Here is a 17,410-nt window from a genome sequence, read left to right as displayed (position 1 = left end):
TTGGGTGAAGTTGCTGTAGTTTGTTTTCTTAGCTCTTCAGGTAAACTGCTGTTTTAAAAAATACTTTGGTGTAGAATAAATTTCTGAAAGTTTCCTGATTTGTTGCATTTGTAGCAAAGTTTTATTTAGCTGTAATTTGTTTTTGCACATATTTGAGAACAAGAATATTAATTGTATTTTATACTTTTCAAATGATATCACTTTTGGCAACGCTCTCCTAATTTGAATAGACATTACTTCTAAATGGGTAAACAAGGTTATAAGGGCATATATTATAACCAACCAGCAGGTTGTTCTATACTGACAAGAAAGATTCAGGATGAACACATCTCAACATATCGAGAAGATAATTGCTTTGTGTAACAAAAAAAATCAAACTCACGGGGTTGATGGTGCAAGATGACTCCTCATCCTTCAGTTTGCAAAAATCTATGTCGCAAATTATTGTAGGAGGACAGGGAATTTTCATCCAAAGGGTCGACTTCTTATGAAATTGTACTTCAGTCTAGGACAATTAAACATACAAAGGCAATGGTTATTTTTGTGAAGGAAATGATTGAAATTACAGCTCAGCTTCTCCTTGAGGTCCAACCACCAAGAATAAAATGGTAAATTCCTAAATACCCAATGGAAGGACAAATAAACCAAAGTTGTTTTCTTCTCCAGCCAATGCAGCATCCATTGAGGTTCTAGTTTAAAAATACTTCACTGCATTGAGCATGTCTGATATCAGATACCATCCTGTCAAATCAGTCCCCTCCTGCCCTTTCTATAGAAGAATCTGTGGTTCCCACATTTGGATGAATCAACCAACATAAAATCCAAAGAGAACTGCAGTGGAAGCAAGCCAACATTAAGTTCAAAGGGCTGCCTACCAGTTCAGGCAGAATGTGATCATGCAATTTTAAATTATTGAAATTAAAAAAAGACATTACTTTGTGCCTTTCCCCCAAAATATATTATATCAACTAAGTCACTATACTGGGCAGCCACAATTATAAGAAATTGTAATGAGTCGAGTCATACGCATGTCAAGGTACAGCACATGTTTATGAAAGTTCACTCCCGCTACCAGGCCGACTGTTCAACAACCACAGACTGTGTCCCATGTGGCCTCTCCACAGTGTTCAGCGCCCAGCTCACCTACTTCACCACCTCCACTCTGCAGGTCTCCAGCGCCGTCCCCACTCACTTCCCCGGTCGTTTCACCGATGAAAGGAGGAGACATGGATTTATACCGCACGCACGCCGGACGGGTCAGTAGGCCACCCCTTAGATACGGAGATTATGTGTGATCATCTTCACTGCCTCATATGCGTTACGAGCGTTTTGTCTACCGTATTATTTAGCCACCATGTATCATGCTTTATTTTGTTTCTACAAAAAAATGATGTAGATTGGTTATTTCTTACTAACCAATTGTAGTGCTTGTTAGTAGAAGCTCCACCTGCTATGCGGTTTATATTATCAGAAGTCAGCTTAATTAATCTGAGCAGTTGCTAGCCTACTGTAACACCATGCAGACAAATGCTGGGAGTGAACTTTTATAAACATGTGATGTACCTTGACATGCATACGACTAAACATTACAATTTCTTCTAATTGTAGGTCAATTTCGAACCAGCCCGAATATGAGTCGACGAGAACCAGGTTGTGTTTCCCATGCCATTCAAATATGTCGGTGGCTACCATGGACCACGGCAGAGGAGGAAACGGGTGCGATAGTAAGGGTTGTTTCTGTTGGTGTGGTGTTAGGCTTTTGCAGATGGCGCAGACTTCAGCTTTTTCACGTATGTACTTGGTCATAACAAGCCAGTAAAACCAGCTCTACACCCGTTGTAAGGTTGCCTCTACACTCTACACTATGGATGGCATCATAGTACTTGTCCCGAAGAACGGCTGGGACAACCGCTTTGTGACCCTTGACTATAATCCCGTCCTGTAGCACCAGTTCGTAGCGAACCAGGAAGTATGGGCGAATCGCGAGTGGGGTGTTGTGTTGTTTATCCGGCCAGCCACGCTGGATGACTGCAGACAGCAATTGTAAAGTCTCGGCAGCGGCCGTATGCTCTGCCAGGCTACTTAGGCAATCAGTGAGAATATACGATACCTTCATTACTGAGAACTGGTCCTGTTCAGAAGGCTGTTGTTCGCTGGTTTTGCCTGGGGCCTTTGATAGCGTGTCAGCTATTGCGTGACATTCCCATTTTTGTAGACTAGGTTGAAATCAAAATGCTGCAGCTGCATCATCATCCGTTGCAGGCGAGCTGGAGCGGAGTGAATGGGTTTGTTCAAGATAGTGACCAGCGTCTGGTGGTTTGTTTCTACAGTCACAGATTTTCTTTGAATTTCGTGTAAGCGAAAACCAATGCAACTCTTTTTCAATTTGGGCGTAACGTTGTTCACTATCACTCAGGGTGCGGGAGGCACATGCAACAGGCTTATAGTCGCCATTGGTGGTGGTCTGTAGGCAGACAGCACCAAGTGCATAATGGGACGTATCACATGTAAGTGTCACTGGCAATTCTAAAGCGAAGTAGGTGAGGGTGGGTGCGCTGGCCAGCTGCAACTTGAGAATATCAAAAGCTCTTTGGTGCTGTGAATACCAGTACATTCAGTGTCTTTTTATGTCAGTTCCGCTGGGGGCTGGGGGGGGGGGGGGGGGGGGGGGGGGGATATATCTCTGAGGTTGGGAATAAATTTCCCCAGGTAGTTGACCATTCCAAGGAATCTTTGTCAACTCGTAACGTCAGTAGGAACTGGCATCTTGTTGATGGCAGTAGTTTCTGATGAGTCTAGTCTGAGACCATCACATGTGAAAACATGCCCAACATAGGTAACTTCCGGGACCCGAAACATACATTTCAGGGGATTGAGCTTAGGCTGAATGTCTTTGGCACTGTCCAGCACTCTCTTCAGATTGGCATCATACCCAGCGAAGTCTCAACCGTAAATGAGAATGTCATCGACAATGATGGCACATGAATGCCCCGCAAACAGTTGTTCCATTGTGCGCTGGAAAACCTTGCTGGCAGAGTTGATACCAAAGGGCATTCTCAGGAATTTGTAACGACCGAAGGGGGTGCCGAACGTAGTGAGGCTGGACGAGTCCGGGTCCTTGGGGTTGATGCATTGGAGGCGTGGGTTCAGATCCCACTTCTGACACCGTGTAATGAGTCGAGTCATACGCATGTCAAGGCACAACACACTTAAGTAGACTTCTGATAATATAAACTGCATAGTAGGAGGAGTTTCTACTAACAACCACTACAATTGGTTAGTAAGAAGTAACCAATCTCCAGAAATGTCAACACTGGAAGATTGTTCAGTCTATGTTTTTAGTATGGCCAATTATTTCTTAGATTCATAGAGCGTGCTGACCGGTTGCATCATGGCTTGGTTCGGCAACTTGAGCGCCCTGGAGAGGAAAAGACTACAAAAAGTAGTAAACACTGCCCAGTCTATCATCGGCTCTGACCTCCCTTCCATCGAGGGGATCTATCGCAGTCGCTGCCTCAAAAAGGCTGGCAGTATCATCAAGGACCCACACCATCCTGGCCACACACTCATCTCCCTGCTACCTTCAGGTAAAAGGTCCAGGAGCCTGAAGACTGCAACGACCAGGTTCAGGAATAGCTACTTCCCCACAGCCATCAGGCTATTAAACTTGGCTCGGAAAAAACTCTGAACATTAATAGCCCATTATCTGTTATTTGCACTTTATCAGTTTATTTACTCATGTGTGTATATATTTATATAATGGTATATGGACACACTGATCTATTTTGTAGTCAATGCCTTCTATGTTCTGTTGTGCTGAAGCAAAGCAAGAATTTCATTATCCTATCAGGGGCACATGACAATAAACTCACTTGAACTATAACTTGATTTATTCTTCACCTGTTATATATTTATTTCATAAACATTGCAGTGGATTCAGGTTTTGTATTTCCTTGTGTTCACTTACTGATAGCACATCCAAAGAAAATCTTTTGCTTAATCTCTGTTTTTTATGACTCTTGGAACTAATTCATCAAAAAGCAAAAATACTTTGTCATTCCTTATCCATGAAAGTTCGTTTCCCCTCTCCTTATCTCAATGTTTTGTCCATTGTACTTTTAAAATTAATTTTCGGACAAATCTATACATTTGATGGAATTTACATTGATGGCAAAATAAGGTGAAAATATTAACAAGTCAGTATATTTCACACCTTCTTTATAATTAGCTTTTATGGATAAATGCATTATCAGCAAAATTCCAGGGGATAAATGGACAAAATTTCCAAAGAACAAAATTATATATATAGATACAAAATGCTGGAGTAAATCAGCGGCATCTCTGGAGAGAAGAAGGGGGTGATGTTTTGGGTCGAAACGTCACCCATTCCTTCTTTCCAGAGATACTGCCTGTCCCGCTGAGTTACTCCTTCATTTTGTGTATACCTTCGATTTGAACCAGCATCTGCTGTTCAGTCCGAAACAAAATGAAATATGTATTGAAATTACCCTATGCTTCCAGATGACATTTCTCTAATTCTCATTGAGCCAAAGAACATTCCATCATATCTTAGATTTAAGTTAAACATTTTAAGTCAAACTACTGTAAATAACACAGGTTCAACAAAAAACAGTGCTAAACTATTCCCTGTGCACTCATTTTATATTTAATTTATATCAACATATCAAACTTCAGACAATTTTTTTAGAAAAAATATCAACGCATTATTCTTCAGCTTAATGCATGATTTCTGTGGCCACGTTTTCCTTGGAATTGACAAACAATAAACAACTAGATCTCATGCTTTAACTGAATATCTGTGAAACAGCGTATCTAGCCAATTATATAAATCTTCCAGCAAATAACTGCAGTGCAGCCGGTGAGTCAGGCAGCATCTGTGTAGGGAATTAATAGATGTTGTTTCAGGTTTGGACGTTTTTTCCGGTCTGAAGAAGGTTCCTGATCTGAAAGATGTTGCCGACTGTCTGAGTTACTCCAGCACTTAATGTTTTTGTAAACCAGCATCTGCAAGTTTTTAGTTTTTTCTAGTTTTTAGTTTAAGAGATATAGCGTAAAACCTGGCCCTTCGGACCACCTAGTGTATCCAACTTACACTAGGGGCAATTTTTTACAATTTTACCAGACAATTAACCTACACACCTGTATGTCTATGGAGTGTAGGAGGAAACCGGAACACCCAAAGAAAACAGGTCAAGCGGAGAATGTACAAACTCTATACAGAGAGCACCCGTGGTTAGGATTGAACCAGGGTCTCTTGCACTGAAAGGCAGCAACTCTATCACTGTGCAACTGTGCCAAGTATTTGTGTCTCTAGAAAGAGTGTAATCGAGGATTTAATCCTTTGTTTGATGGCCATCTCAAAATGTTCACGTTCAACCAGCATGGATGGAGGCCAATCAAGTTCATCCCAGCTCTATGCATGTAAGAACAACAAGTAATTCCCCCCCCCCCCCATGCTGCACTTTTAGTTACTTTTCAGCTCTCTTATTCAGTTCCCCGTTGACAACCATCATTGAATCTGCCTTTCATATCCCAACTGGTGTTACATTGCAGATACTAACCGCTCATTGCAAGAGAAAACCCAAATGTGTTCATATTATGTTATAATGCTGCTATTGCAAGAAATACAACGAGAATTAGCTAGTGGAAGTTAGGATTATTCATCCAATATCCATTGGTTAAACAAGTCGCAGCACATGTGATAAGATAATCATTACAAAGCACAGCATCATGTGCATGAAATCAGATGACAATAAATGGGAGATAGATAGGATGAACATTCACTTGCCGTCAGTCCTTTGAGAGGACGATTCACTTGCACGGACAACTCGATGACGACCTTTCCAGGCATGGCAATAACATTTGGTGTAAGTGAGACTGTCGTGACCTGTACAGTGTCATTATCGTTACCACAGTTTTCCCAATACCAGGCATCTGACTAAGAGAGGAAAATAGATAACAATTAGAAATGGCGGAACCTACTCTGATGACAAGCAAACAGGTTTCAATTCTAATATCATTAAACAAGCTAATCTCATTCCTTTTTACCGTTTATCTTAATTTTACAAGTTTATCATGAAAAAATTCAACACAATATCACAAAACGAAATAATCACTATAGTTAATGCCATTTTTATTGTCTGGCAGTTTCATTGTTCGTTCTTCAATTTAAAACTTCATGCGTATGTACGAGGACGTGGTGGATTTTCACAAAAGAGGTGTTTTAATGCAGATCAACAAAGAAACATATACAAGATGATACTTACATTGGGAGTAAGGTACACAAATATAAAGCAAAGCAGAATATATTGGATTGTTTCTTAAATAGAAATAGTTTGTACCTCCTCTGGAACAATAATTAAAGTTGTTAATCGGAATGCAACATCATCTAGATATATCCATTCCGAATAGTTGCAAACACATTGAAACATGCTTGACAATTACTTTAAATAACTTCTAACAATATATTAGAAGTGTTCATCATTCAGTCCTATATAAATGCATCTACCATATTCAGGTATAACATGCCGACATCGCCTGATATATTATCAGATATGTTGGGGAATTTAGGACAAGAATAGGGAAGATATGGTCCAAATTTACAAGGCATTGGACAGATTTCAGCTGGAGTTCTGTGCACAGTTCTATTTACCACACAATAGGAAGGATGTGATCTTGCCAGAAAATTAGCAGAGGAGATTGACTAGGATGCTGCTTGGGATGGTAACTTTAGTTATGAGGAGAGGCTGGAGAATCCAAGCCTGTTTTCTCTGGAGCTGGAGAGATTAAGATGGGACATAATTGAGGTATACAAAGTTACAAGGGGTATAGAAGTTGGGAGATGATTTTGATATATGATATAAGATGTTGGTCGGTGTGGACAAACTGTGCCGAATGGCCCACTTCCACACTGTATGACTCTATGATTCTATAGTTACTTGCTCCTTTAGCCAAGGTGATTAAAACTAAATTACATAGATGTAGGTTAACGGGTATTTGAGGGGAAGATTTTTAGAGGGAATTTGAGGGGAAGATTTTTCAGTGGGAGATATGTGAGTACCTGGTATGCACTGCTGAAGGATGCTTTTGAAGCAGTTGCTAACAATACTTAAGAAGAGGATTAAGAAGTGGATTCATAGGAATTTGAGGGGTAACCTTTTCACACAGAGGGTGGTGGATGTATGGAATAAGCTGCCAGAAGAGATAATCGAGGCAGGGACTATCCCAACTTTTAAGAAGCAGTTAGACAGGCACATGGATAGGACAGGTTTGAAGGGATATGGACCAAATGCTGGCAGGTGTGGCAAGTGTAGCTGCCACATGTTGGCTGGTGAGGGCAAGTAGGGCTGAGGGCCTGTTTCCACACTGTATTACTCTATGAGTATATGCCTGCGAGTCTGAACGAGACTAGGCCGGGTATAGAAACTTGTAGACCTGGTGCTGGAAGATGGGATTAGTACAGTGGGTGCCTGTTAATTGGCTTGGACATTGCGGGCCAATTGGCCTGCTTCAGTGTTGTATGACTCTATGACTAAAACCATAAGCACAGCTGAGTTGGACCATTCAGTTGCGCAAAGCTGCTCCATTATTCAATGCTGATGCAACATTTCTCAAGTCCACTCACCCATACACATAGACTAGTGTTACAGAGTCACACAGTACAAAGTAGGTCACTTAGTCCACCTTGTGTTTGGTGCTCATAGCATTCAATTCTATGTAGTACTGTAGTTATCATAAACAATAATTCTTAGAAATTCTGAAAATTCTCAGATTATAGTCATAGTCATACAGCGTTGAAAGAGGCCCTTCAGCCCGTCCCACCTAGTCCTACACTAATCCCACCTGCCTGATTTTAGCCCATCCATCTATTCATAACTAAAACTCTGATCTTGTGCTCTTCCAGTTTGCGCGGTTTTACTATTTGCACAAAGATGGTACGTGATAGCGCTATGATTTTCCGTCAGCTCACTCACCATTCTCCTGTGCTGCAAGTGCACAAAGTTTCTTTCCGATCGGTAGTATATTGTAAAAGTTAGTGAGGTTTAAAAACCATAAAAACCATGCGTGCGTAGATCGTTCTCCTCTCCTGCCAGTCAGTGCCGCGCAGATTAGTCTCTCCTGTCACTCCCCGGGAAGGCCCGCCCCTTCCTGCACCATCGCATCTACTGGAGCTGAGGGAAATCGGCGGAGGTCTCCAACTGGACACAATGTTCGGAGGGACCAGAAGCGGCCTGAAGCAGCACGAGGTGGCCCAAGGCGGCCTGAAGCGGCCCGGCCTGGTGTCGGAGATGCCGCTGATGTTGCCACCCAAAAAGCGGGGAGTCTGATCCTGGCGGTGGAGAGTGCCCAGCGCCCGGTGGAAAGACCCAAACACACCTCCAACACAATGCCACGCAGCTCCAGCCCGTTCCCCTCTGGTCCTCCTCGCTGGCTCCTACTCCCCTCCCCAGTGATACCCCCCACCCCCATGGCTCTTCCCCCATCTTTTCTCCGTCTCTCTCTACCCTCATCCCCCCCCCCCACATATCCCCCTCCCCCACACTAACCCCCGCAGTCCCCCCACCCACCCACGCCCCTCCCCACACCGTCCCCCCACAAATCCTGCCCACACACCCCCTCCCCTCACAACCCCCCCACACCCTTCCCCCCCCACAACCCCACTGCCCCCACCCCCCCCCCCCTCCCCCACACCACCCCTCCCTCCCACTTCCACGCACACCCTCCCCCCACACCGCTCCCCTTCCCCCTCCCACACACTACACCCACACCACCGCTACCCCCCCTCCCCCCTCCCCCCTCCTCTCCTCCCCTCCCACACATGAAGAGTAGGGGGAGAGAGTGCTGGGGGCATGAGGGGAAATGAGCCATGCCTGCGCAGTAAGGGGCTATGGGTGAGTGGTGGAATATTGCGTTGGGGTAACGGGTGAGTGGTGAAATATTGTGTTGGGGAATGGATTGCGTTGGGGGATCTGGCCTCCCGTGTGACTGGGACCCTTAATCTAGCATCCCTCTAAACCCGTCCTATCCATGTACCTGTCTAAATGTTTCTTCAACATTGCGATAGTGCCTACCTCAACTACCACCTCCAGCAACTCGTTCCATACACCCACCACCCATTGCGTGAAAAAGTTACCCCTCAGATTCTTATTAAACCTTTCCCCCATCACTTTAAACCTATGTCCTCTGGTTCTCAATTCTCCTACTCTGTGCAAGAGACTTTGTGCATCTACCAGATCTATTGCTCCCATAATTGTGTACACCTCTATAAGATCACCCCTCATTATGATTGAATAATTGATTCAAACTTAGTTCTTTCTGAGTGTTTGTCCATGTGGTCAATCACATAACTGGTGGCTTAACATTTACAACTTTCCTTTAGCTGCAATGGAATGGCAAGGATTTTCCCTCCCAGCCAGCTCCTCTACCTTCCTGGAAACATTCTGGCTGATTTAAATGTATCTTTTCTGTTTTTAACAGCATTAACACTTGATACTTTTCATATCTGGAAAGAAGACTTATAGCCCTGTCCCACGGTGCGATTTCATTCCAAGAGCTCTCCCGAGTTTAAAAAAAATCAAACTAGTGGTAAGCACGGAGAATGAATATAGCGGGTACGTCTGAGCTTGGGGACGTCTCTTAGCGCTAACGGCAGGTAATCGGGAAGACTCGCTAACGGCAGGTAAGCATGGGAAGCATCTTGAAGATTTTTCAACGATGAAAAATGTCCACGAGAGCCCCGAGTACCGACGAGTGGCCATTACCATAAATCTCTGAGTTCGAATCAGGGCAAACTCGGGAGAACTCTTGGAATGAACTCGTACCGTGGGGCAGGGGTTTTAGTGTCTTCAGGAAGCACGAGAATGTTGCTTTATTACATTGTACTTGACATTTTACACAACCTTAAGGGCCTGTCCCACTGTACGAGGTAATTCAAGAGTTCTCCCGAGTTTCCCCTGATTCGAACTCGGAGAATGACGGTAATAGCCGCTCGTAGGTACTCGGGGCTCACGTGGACATTTTTCACACTGTTGAAAAAACTTCATGAGTTTACCGCATTTCCGTTAGCGTTACGAGCCGCTCAGAGACGTCCCGAGCTCCGACGTACCCGCTACGTACATTCCACGTACTGTACTTATCACGAGTTTGATTTTTCTTTAAACTCGGGAGAACTCTTGGGTAAACTCGTATAGTTGGACAGGCCCTTTATACACTTAAGCACGCTTCTCGAGTCAAGCAGCAAGAGTGTTTAATTGCCATATGTACTGGACGAGGAACAAAGAAATTCTTACTTGCAGGCACATTAAATGCAATGACACAGCTAAATACAGTTTATCAGTATCCCAGTAAACTAAACGTTGCATTAAGGTTTAAGGCTGCAAAGGCTTATATGGAAGAAGATTCCTCTGCACCCATTTTAGGCAACTAACAATCTGCTGGAGGAACTCTGCAGGTAGAGCAGCAACTGTAGGGGTGAGGTGGGGTGAAAGCATGGATCAGTATAGGTGTTGTATCAGGTGGAAATGTGCATCGGAGTTGTACAAGAGCCACCTCTCTTGTGTCCTCATTTCGAGGAGGTTACTTTTCAACAAATTGCTTCTTACTAGAAGTGACAACTTTCCAAAAGCATTCTTTTACTGCCAATAGAACACTTACAAAGCATTGCACCGATTACTTACAGTTCTCATCTGGACGAGCCAGTAAATGGTCAGGAAACAGACATTGAAGTGAGGAAACATTTTTAATCACTTTAGTGTGAAGAGAATGCTGATGGCCCGTTAAAATGCTCCTGGAGAATGGGTGTCTCTTTTGGTGTCACCCAATCACCATCTATTTATTTTACCTTGTTGATTCAATGCAGGCATTGAGGGGTGGGAGTGTGATACACTGCATTTAAACCGAAGCAGTTTCAAATATGGTAATATTTTTTTTTCCCCTAACATTGTATGCAAAGCTTAAATTTGATGTTAATAGAAAAGACCATGAAATCTAGTTAAACTGTTTCTATCCACCACATGTTGATTGAGTGAAAGGCTGATCAACCTTCAGAAGTTGCACCTCGCTATTACTACAGAGATTACGTAAGACAGATAATCGATGGAATCACTCCTGGAGTTATAGAAGACTCCAAAATCCCATGAAGTTTTTTTCAGCTGGGTTCTATTAAAAAAATACCATGTAGGTTGTTATGAACTTTTTTCTGATCCCAGTGGTAGATGATGAATGCAGAACATAACATCATACGTGAGAGGAGTAGGATTAAGCCATTTAGCCCATCAAGTCTCCTCCTGATCATGGTTGATCTATCTCTCAATCCTGCCTTGTCTCTATAATTTCTGACACCCATATTAATCAAGAATCTTTCTATCTCTGCATTAAACCCCTGTCCCACTTTCCCGAGTTACTCGCGAACTCTTCCAAGTTTTCTCCTTGATTCGAACTCAGGGAATGTCAGTAGCGAGCTTGGAGGAGGCCGTAGCAGTCCGTAGATGTTTCGTAGCAGCTCATAATGCCAGCCGTAGGAACTTGGGGCATCAGGTAAGTCGGGACGTTTTTTCAACATGTTGAAAAATGTTCACGAGTAAAAATAATAGCCCTGTGTACCTACGACCGATTATTACAGTAATTCGCCGAGTTCGAATCAAGGGGAAAACTCGGGAGAGTTCGTGAGTAACTCAGGAAAGTGGGCAGGGGCTTTAAATATATCCGCTGACTTTGCCTCCACAGCCTTCTGCGACAAAACGTTCCACAGAATCTCACCCTCTGACTAACAAAATTCCACCTCATCTCATTCCTTTAATCCTGAGGCTATGACCTCTGGTCCGAGACTCTCCCAGTAGTGGAAACATGCTCTCCGCATCCACTCTATCCAAGCCTTTCACTATTTTATACGACTCAATGAGATCCCCCCACATTCTTCTAAATTCCAGTGAATATATGCCCAGTGCCGACAAATGCTCATCACTGGTTAACCTACTCATTCCTGGGATCATTCTTGTAAACCTCTTCTGGACTCTCTCCAGACCCATCATTCCTCAGATATGGTGCTTAGATTGCTCACAATATTCCAAATGCAGCCTTACAGAGCATCCCTGTTTTTGTATACAGGCCCTCGCGAAATAAATGATAGCATTGCCCTTGCCTTCTTTACTACCGATTTGATGCAGATTAACTTCTTGGGAATCTTACACCAGCACTCACAAGTCCCATTGCATTTCCGATTTCTGGATTCTCTCCCCATTTAGAAAATAATCTACACCTTTATTCAAACTACCACAATGCATGACTCCACACTTTGATACACTATATTCCATCTGCCACTTATCTGCCCACTCTCACAACCTATCCTAGTCCGTCTGCAGAGTTCCTGCTTTCTCTACAGTAGTTGCCTCTCCACCTATTTTTGTATCATCAGCAAACTTGGCCATAAAGTCTTCAATCCCCTCATACAAATCATTAACATACTATGCGGAGTAGCGGCCCTAGAACCGAGCCCTGCAGAACTGATTGAGCTGGAGTGCGATTGGCTTGATTGAGACCTGAGGTTCATGTAAAGGTGAAGACTGAGCATGTTATTTCTCAGGCGAGAGAATATTGGAGATAGGGGAAAGCCACTGGAGAGAGTCATAGAATCATATAGTCACACAGCGTGGAAACAGGCCATTCAGCCCAACTTACCCACACCAGCCAACACTTCCCATCTACACTAGTTTCACCTGCCTGCATTTGGCCGATATCCCCGTAAATCTATCCTATCCATGTACTAATCTAAATGCCTCTTAAATATTACAATAGCACCTCCCTCCACTACCTCCTCCAGAGCACATTCCATACCCCCACCACTCTTTGTATAAAAATGTTACCCCTCAGGTTCCTATTAAATCTCTCCCACCCTCACTTTAAACCCTATGTCCCATGGTTCTCGATTCCCCTATTCTGGGTAAGAGACAGTGCATTTTCATGAACTATTCCTCTCACGATTTTGCACACCTCTATAAGATCACACCTCATCCTCCTGTGCACCAAGAATAAAATCCTAGCCTGCACAACCTCTCCCTGTAGCTCAGGCCCTCGGGTTTTGGCAACATCCTCGTAAATTTTCTCTGCACTTTTCCAACTTGACAACATCTTTCCTATAATATGGTGACCAAAACTGGACACACTACTCTGAATGTGGCCTCTCCAATTTCTCATATAACTGCAGCATGACCTCCCAATGTCTATACTAAATACTCTTGAATGATGAAGGCAAATGTGCTGAAAACCTTTTTGACCACCCTCTCTACCTGTGACGTCACTTTGAAGGAACTATGTACCTGCACTTCTAGATCCCTCGGCTTTACAACACTCCCCATAGCCCTACCATTCACTTGCGTCCCATTCACATGTAGGACTCATCCAAGTTAGACTTTCCAAAATTGAACACCTCACATTTCTCTGTATTAAATTCAATCAACCTCTCCTCTGCCCACATGCCCAAATGTCTTAGTTCAATGGTCTTGCAGAAGCCATTTTAAAATATTGTTTTTTGGAATACTCTTTACAACAGGTTGTGCGGTTAAATTGAAACTCAGAGGACTGAAGGGAATTTATTGACCTGACCAAACGATTGGCAAAGTGACAAGGAACAAGGAGTACCTATGATAGCCAATTATTCAAAAATAGCAGGATGTTTCCAATTCAGTTCCTCCAAGAGGCTGGGTCAGGTCAACATTCATTCAACATGTTTCAATGTGGTTGAATGTAGATGACAGCATTTAAATACAACTGTTAAACATTCAGTTAATTGGCAGAAATTTAGCTCAATGAGGGTAAATGTTTGATCATCCCTTTTGGACCCATGAATAGAGCAGTATGTTTTCTAAATTATGAAAAATGGAGAATAGTGAAGGTCTGAAGTGCTTCAAGTCATTAAAGTACATTGGAAATTATGAGAGAGGTAACTCAGTGGGTCAGACAGCATATCTGGTGAATATGGATAGGGGACCTTTAGGTCAGGAAATAAAAAGGTATAAAGTGCAGCCTGGAGAATATGGATATATGATGTTTCGTGGCGGGAAGCGTCTTCAAAGATCCCAACCCGAAACATCACCTATTCATGTCTCCAGGGATGTTACCTGACACGTTGAGATATGCCAGTACATTGTGTCTATTTTTGCCAAAGCAGCACCTGCTGTACCTTGATTCTACCTATTTGGGACCCTTCTTCAGATTGATTGTAATGTAATAGGAGGAAATGCTGGAATATAGGTGTGGTCGGAACAAAGCCCGTCAAATGATGGGTGGAACTGAAGACAGATACAAAAAGCTGGAGTAATGCCCCTGTCCCATTTAGGAAACCTGAACAGAAACCTCTGGAGGCTTTGTGCCCCACCCAAGGTTTCCGTGCGGTTCCCGGAGGTTCCCGGAGGTTTTTGTCAGTCTCCCTACTTGCTTCCACTACCTGCAACCTCCGGCAACCACCTGCAACCTCCGGGAGCCGCACGGAAACCTTGGGTGGGGCGCAAAGTCTCCAGAGGTTTCTGTTCAAGTTTCCTACGCGGGACAGGGGCATAACTCAGCAGGACAAGCAGAATCTCTGGAGAGAAGGAATGGGTGACGTTTCGGGTCAAGACCCTTTTTCGCACTGACGATCAATCTGAAGAAGGGTCTCGACCTGAAACGGCTGCAGGTTGCCGTTGACCCGCGAGGCTCCAGCTCCGGCCTGCATTCCAACCCGCGAGGCCCCAGCTCCTGCTTCGCCGCGGTCTTCCGGGAGGCATCTGCCTTCTGGGAGGGAAGGGAAAGAAATAAATAGGTATAAGGAAGATGGAGTGAAAAAAAAGGGCAATAGCAAAGAAATTGGGGGGGGGGGTTATTTGCCAAACAATTGAGAATTCACGGTTCATACCGTTGGGCTATAACTACTGAAGTGGAATCACAAGTTCACGTTCACAAATTATAGGAGGAGAATTACGCCATTCGGCCCATTGAGTCTATTCTGCCATTCAATCATAGCCGATCTCTGCCTTCTAATCTGCCTCCCATTTTACTGCCTTCTCCCTACAACCCTTGATACCCATTCGAATCAATAATTTGTCTATCTCTGCCTTAAATATCTCCACTGACTTGGCCTCCACACCCTCTGTGGCAACGAGTTCCACAGATTAACTACCCTCTGACTAAAGAAGTTCCTCCTCACCTCCTTTCTAAAAGGGCGGCCTTTAATTCTGAGGCGATGACCTCTGGTCCTCTGAAGATTTAGGTAAACAACATCTACAGCCTCCCCTCTGTCTGTCTGTCCTGCTATTAACTTCCTCAAAGAACTCCCATAGATTTGTCAGGCAAGTTCTTCCCTTTACAAAATCATGCTGACTTCGGCCTATTTTATCATGAACCTCCAAGTACTCTGTGACCTCATCCTTTATAATTGATTCTAAAACCTTACCAACCACCAAAGTCAGGCAAACCGGCCTATAGTTTCCGCTCTTGTGTTTCGCTTCCTTCTCGTACAGCGGGGTGATATTCGCAATTTTCCTATTTTCAGGAACCACTCCTAATTCTAGTGATTCTTGAAATATCGCAACTAATGCCTCCACAATCTCTGAGGCTACTTCCTTTTAGAACACCTGGGGTGAAGACCATCTGGTCCAGGTGACTTATCCACACTCAGACATTTCAGTTTTCCTAGCACCTTCTCGTTAGTAGTCGCCACTCCACTAACCTCCACCCCCTAACTCTCTAGGATTTCAGGCACACTGCTGGTGACTTCCACTGTGAAGACTGATGCAAAAAAGATATTCAATTCCTCTGCTATTTCTTGATTTCCCATTGTCACTTCTCTTGCATCATTCTCCAGTGGCCCAACGTCCACTCTGGCCTCTTTTTTACTCTTTATATATCCGTAAAAACTCTTGCTATCCTCTTTTATATTATCGGCTAGCTTACATTGTACTTCATCTTTTCTCTCCGTATTGTCCTTTTAGTTACCTTTTGTTGTTCTTTAAAAACGTTCCAATCCACTGGCTTCCAACTAATCTTTGCAATATTATATGCCTTATCTTTTGTTTTTATGTCGTCCTTGACCTCCCTTGTCAGCCATGGTCATCTTAAGGGCCTGTCCCACTTTCATGACCTAATTTACGACCTCTGCCGAGTTTGCCCTTGATTCATACTCGCAGCATGGTCGTCATGAGGTCGTAGGAGGTCGTAGGTAGGTCATAGCAGGCCGTGATGCTAGTCGTAGCTACTCGTGGCATCAAGTTGGTCGGGGCGTTTTTTCAACCATGGTGAAAAATGTTCACGAGTAAAAAAGGTCGTGAATTAGATCGTGAAAGTGGGACAGGCCCTTTATTCTCCTCCTGGAATCTTTCTTCCTCTTTGGAATGCAATGATCCTGCGCCTTCCCAATTATCCACAGAAAATCATTCCATTGTTGCTCTACCGTCATTCTTACTAAACCCCCTTTCCAATCAATCTTTCCCAGCTCCTCCGTTATGGCTGTAGTTCCCTTTGTTTAGCTGTAATACCAACACATCTGATTTCACCTTCTCCCTTCCAAATTGCAGGTTAAATGTGTGCTGTATTTCAAAGTTATAACCAACGTCACTTTATGGATCGGTATTTGGTAATCCAATATTTGCAGTTCCTTCTGTGTACAATGTCTACAGGACATAAATCCGGATCAACAGCTGTACGGGAGTGCACTTGAATTCACCCTCCTATTGATATTACTGCATGTTCCTAAAATCACAATTGCTTCATAGAGACAACATATTTGGAAACAGCACCATTAGTAAACAAAAATGCATTTTTAATTTACAAAGTGAGAAAGGAGGAACAAACTGAGAAATAAAACATCAAAATCCTCCTCCAGTGTATAGTGTATAATTTCTCCATTAGTGTTTACTTTCTCCATTGTTAGTGTACAACTGTATGTTCACAAAAGTAGTCAGCAATACTGAATGATCAACCTACATAGGGCCTTACAGGTGTACAGTAGAGAGCACCATGGCCTGGTTTTGCAACTTGAATGCCCCGGAGCGAAGAAGACTGCAAAAGGTTGTGAACACTGCCCCGTCCATCACTGGCTCTGGCATCCCCACCATCAAACAAATTTATCGGAACTGGTGCCTCAAAAAAGGCAGCCAGCTTCTGAGGCCCAGATCACTCTGGCCACACACTCATTTCACCCCAGCCATCGGGAAGAAAGAACAGGAGCCTGAAAACTGTAACATCCAGGTTCAGGAATAGCTTCTTCCCAACAACCATTCGGCTATTAAACATTATAACCTCCAAATAAGCTCTGAACTACATAGTATTATTGTTATTATTGCACTATTATTGTTTGATTTTTGTGTGTACATATGTGCGTGTGTGTGTGTGTGTATACATATCTATGTATATGTGTATT

General features: G+C 43.5%; 1 protein-coding gene across 1 annotated transcript in view; it reads left to right on the top strand.

The window, feature by feature from the left end:
• The first annotated feature begins 204 nt into the window (after positions 1 to 204).
• Positions 205 to 17,410, top strand: part of LOC129701472 (uncharacterized) — a 29,068-nt gene continuing 11,862 nt past the window's right edge. Inside the window, exons 1-2 of the mRNA XM_055642668.1 lie at positions 205 to 1,256; positions 1,609 to 1,724. Of these exons, the coding sequence (XP_055498643.1) occupies positions 1,046 to 1,256; positions 1,609 to 1,724 (327 nt within the window). The 5' untranslated portion in view covers positions 205 to 1,045. The remainder of the gene's footprint in view (positions 1,257 to 1,608; positions 1,725 to 17,410) is intronic.

Source organism: Leucoraja erinacea, chromosome 11 (genome assembly GCF_028641065.1).
Source record: "Leucoraja erinacea ecotype New England chromosome 11, Leri_hhj_1, whole genome shotgun sequence".
NCBI lineage: Eukaryota > Metazoa > Chordata > Chondrichthyes > Rajiformes > Rajidae > Leucoraja > Leucoraja erinaceus.
This window is presented reverse-complemented; position numbering and strand designations above follow the sequence as displayed.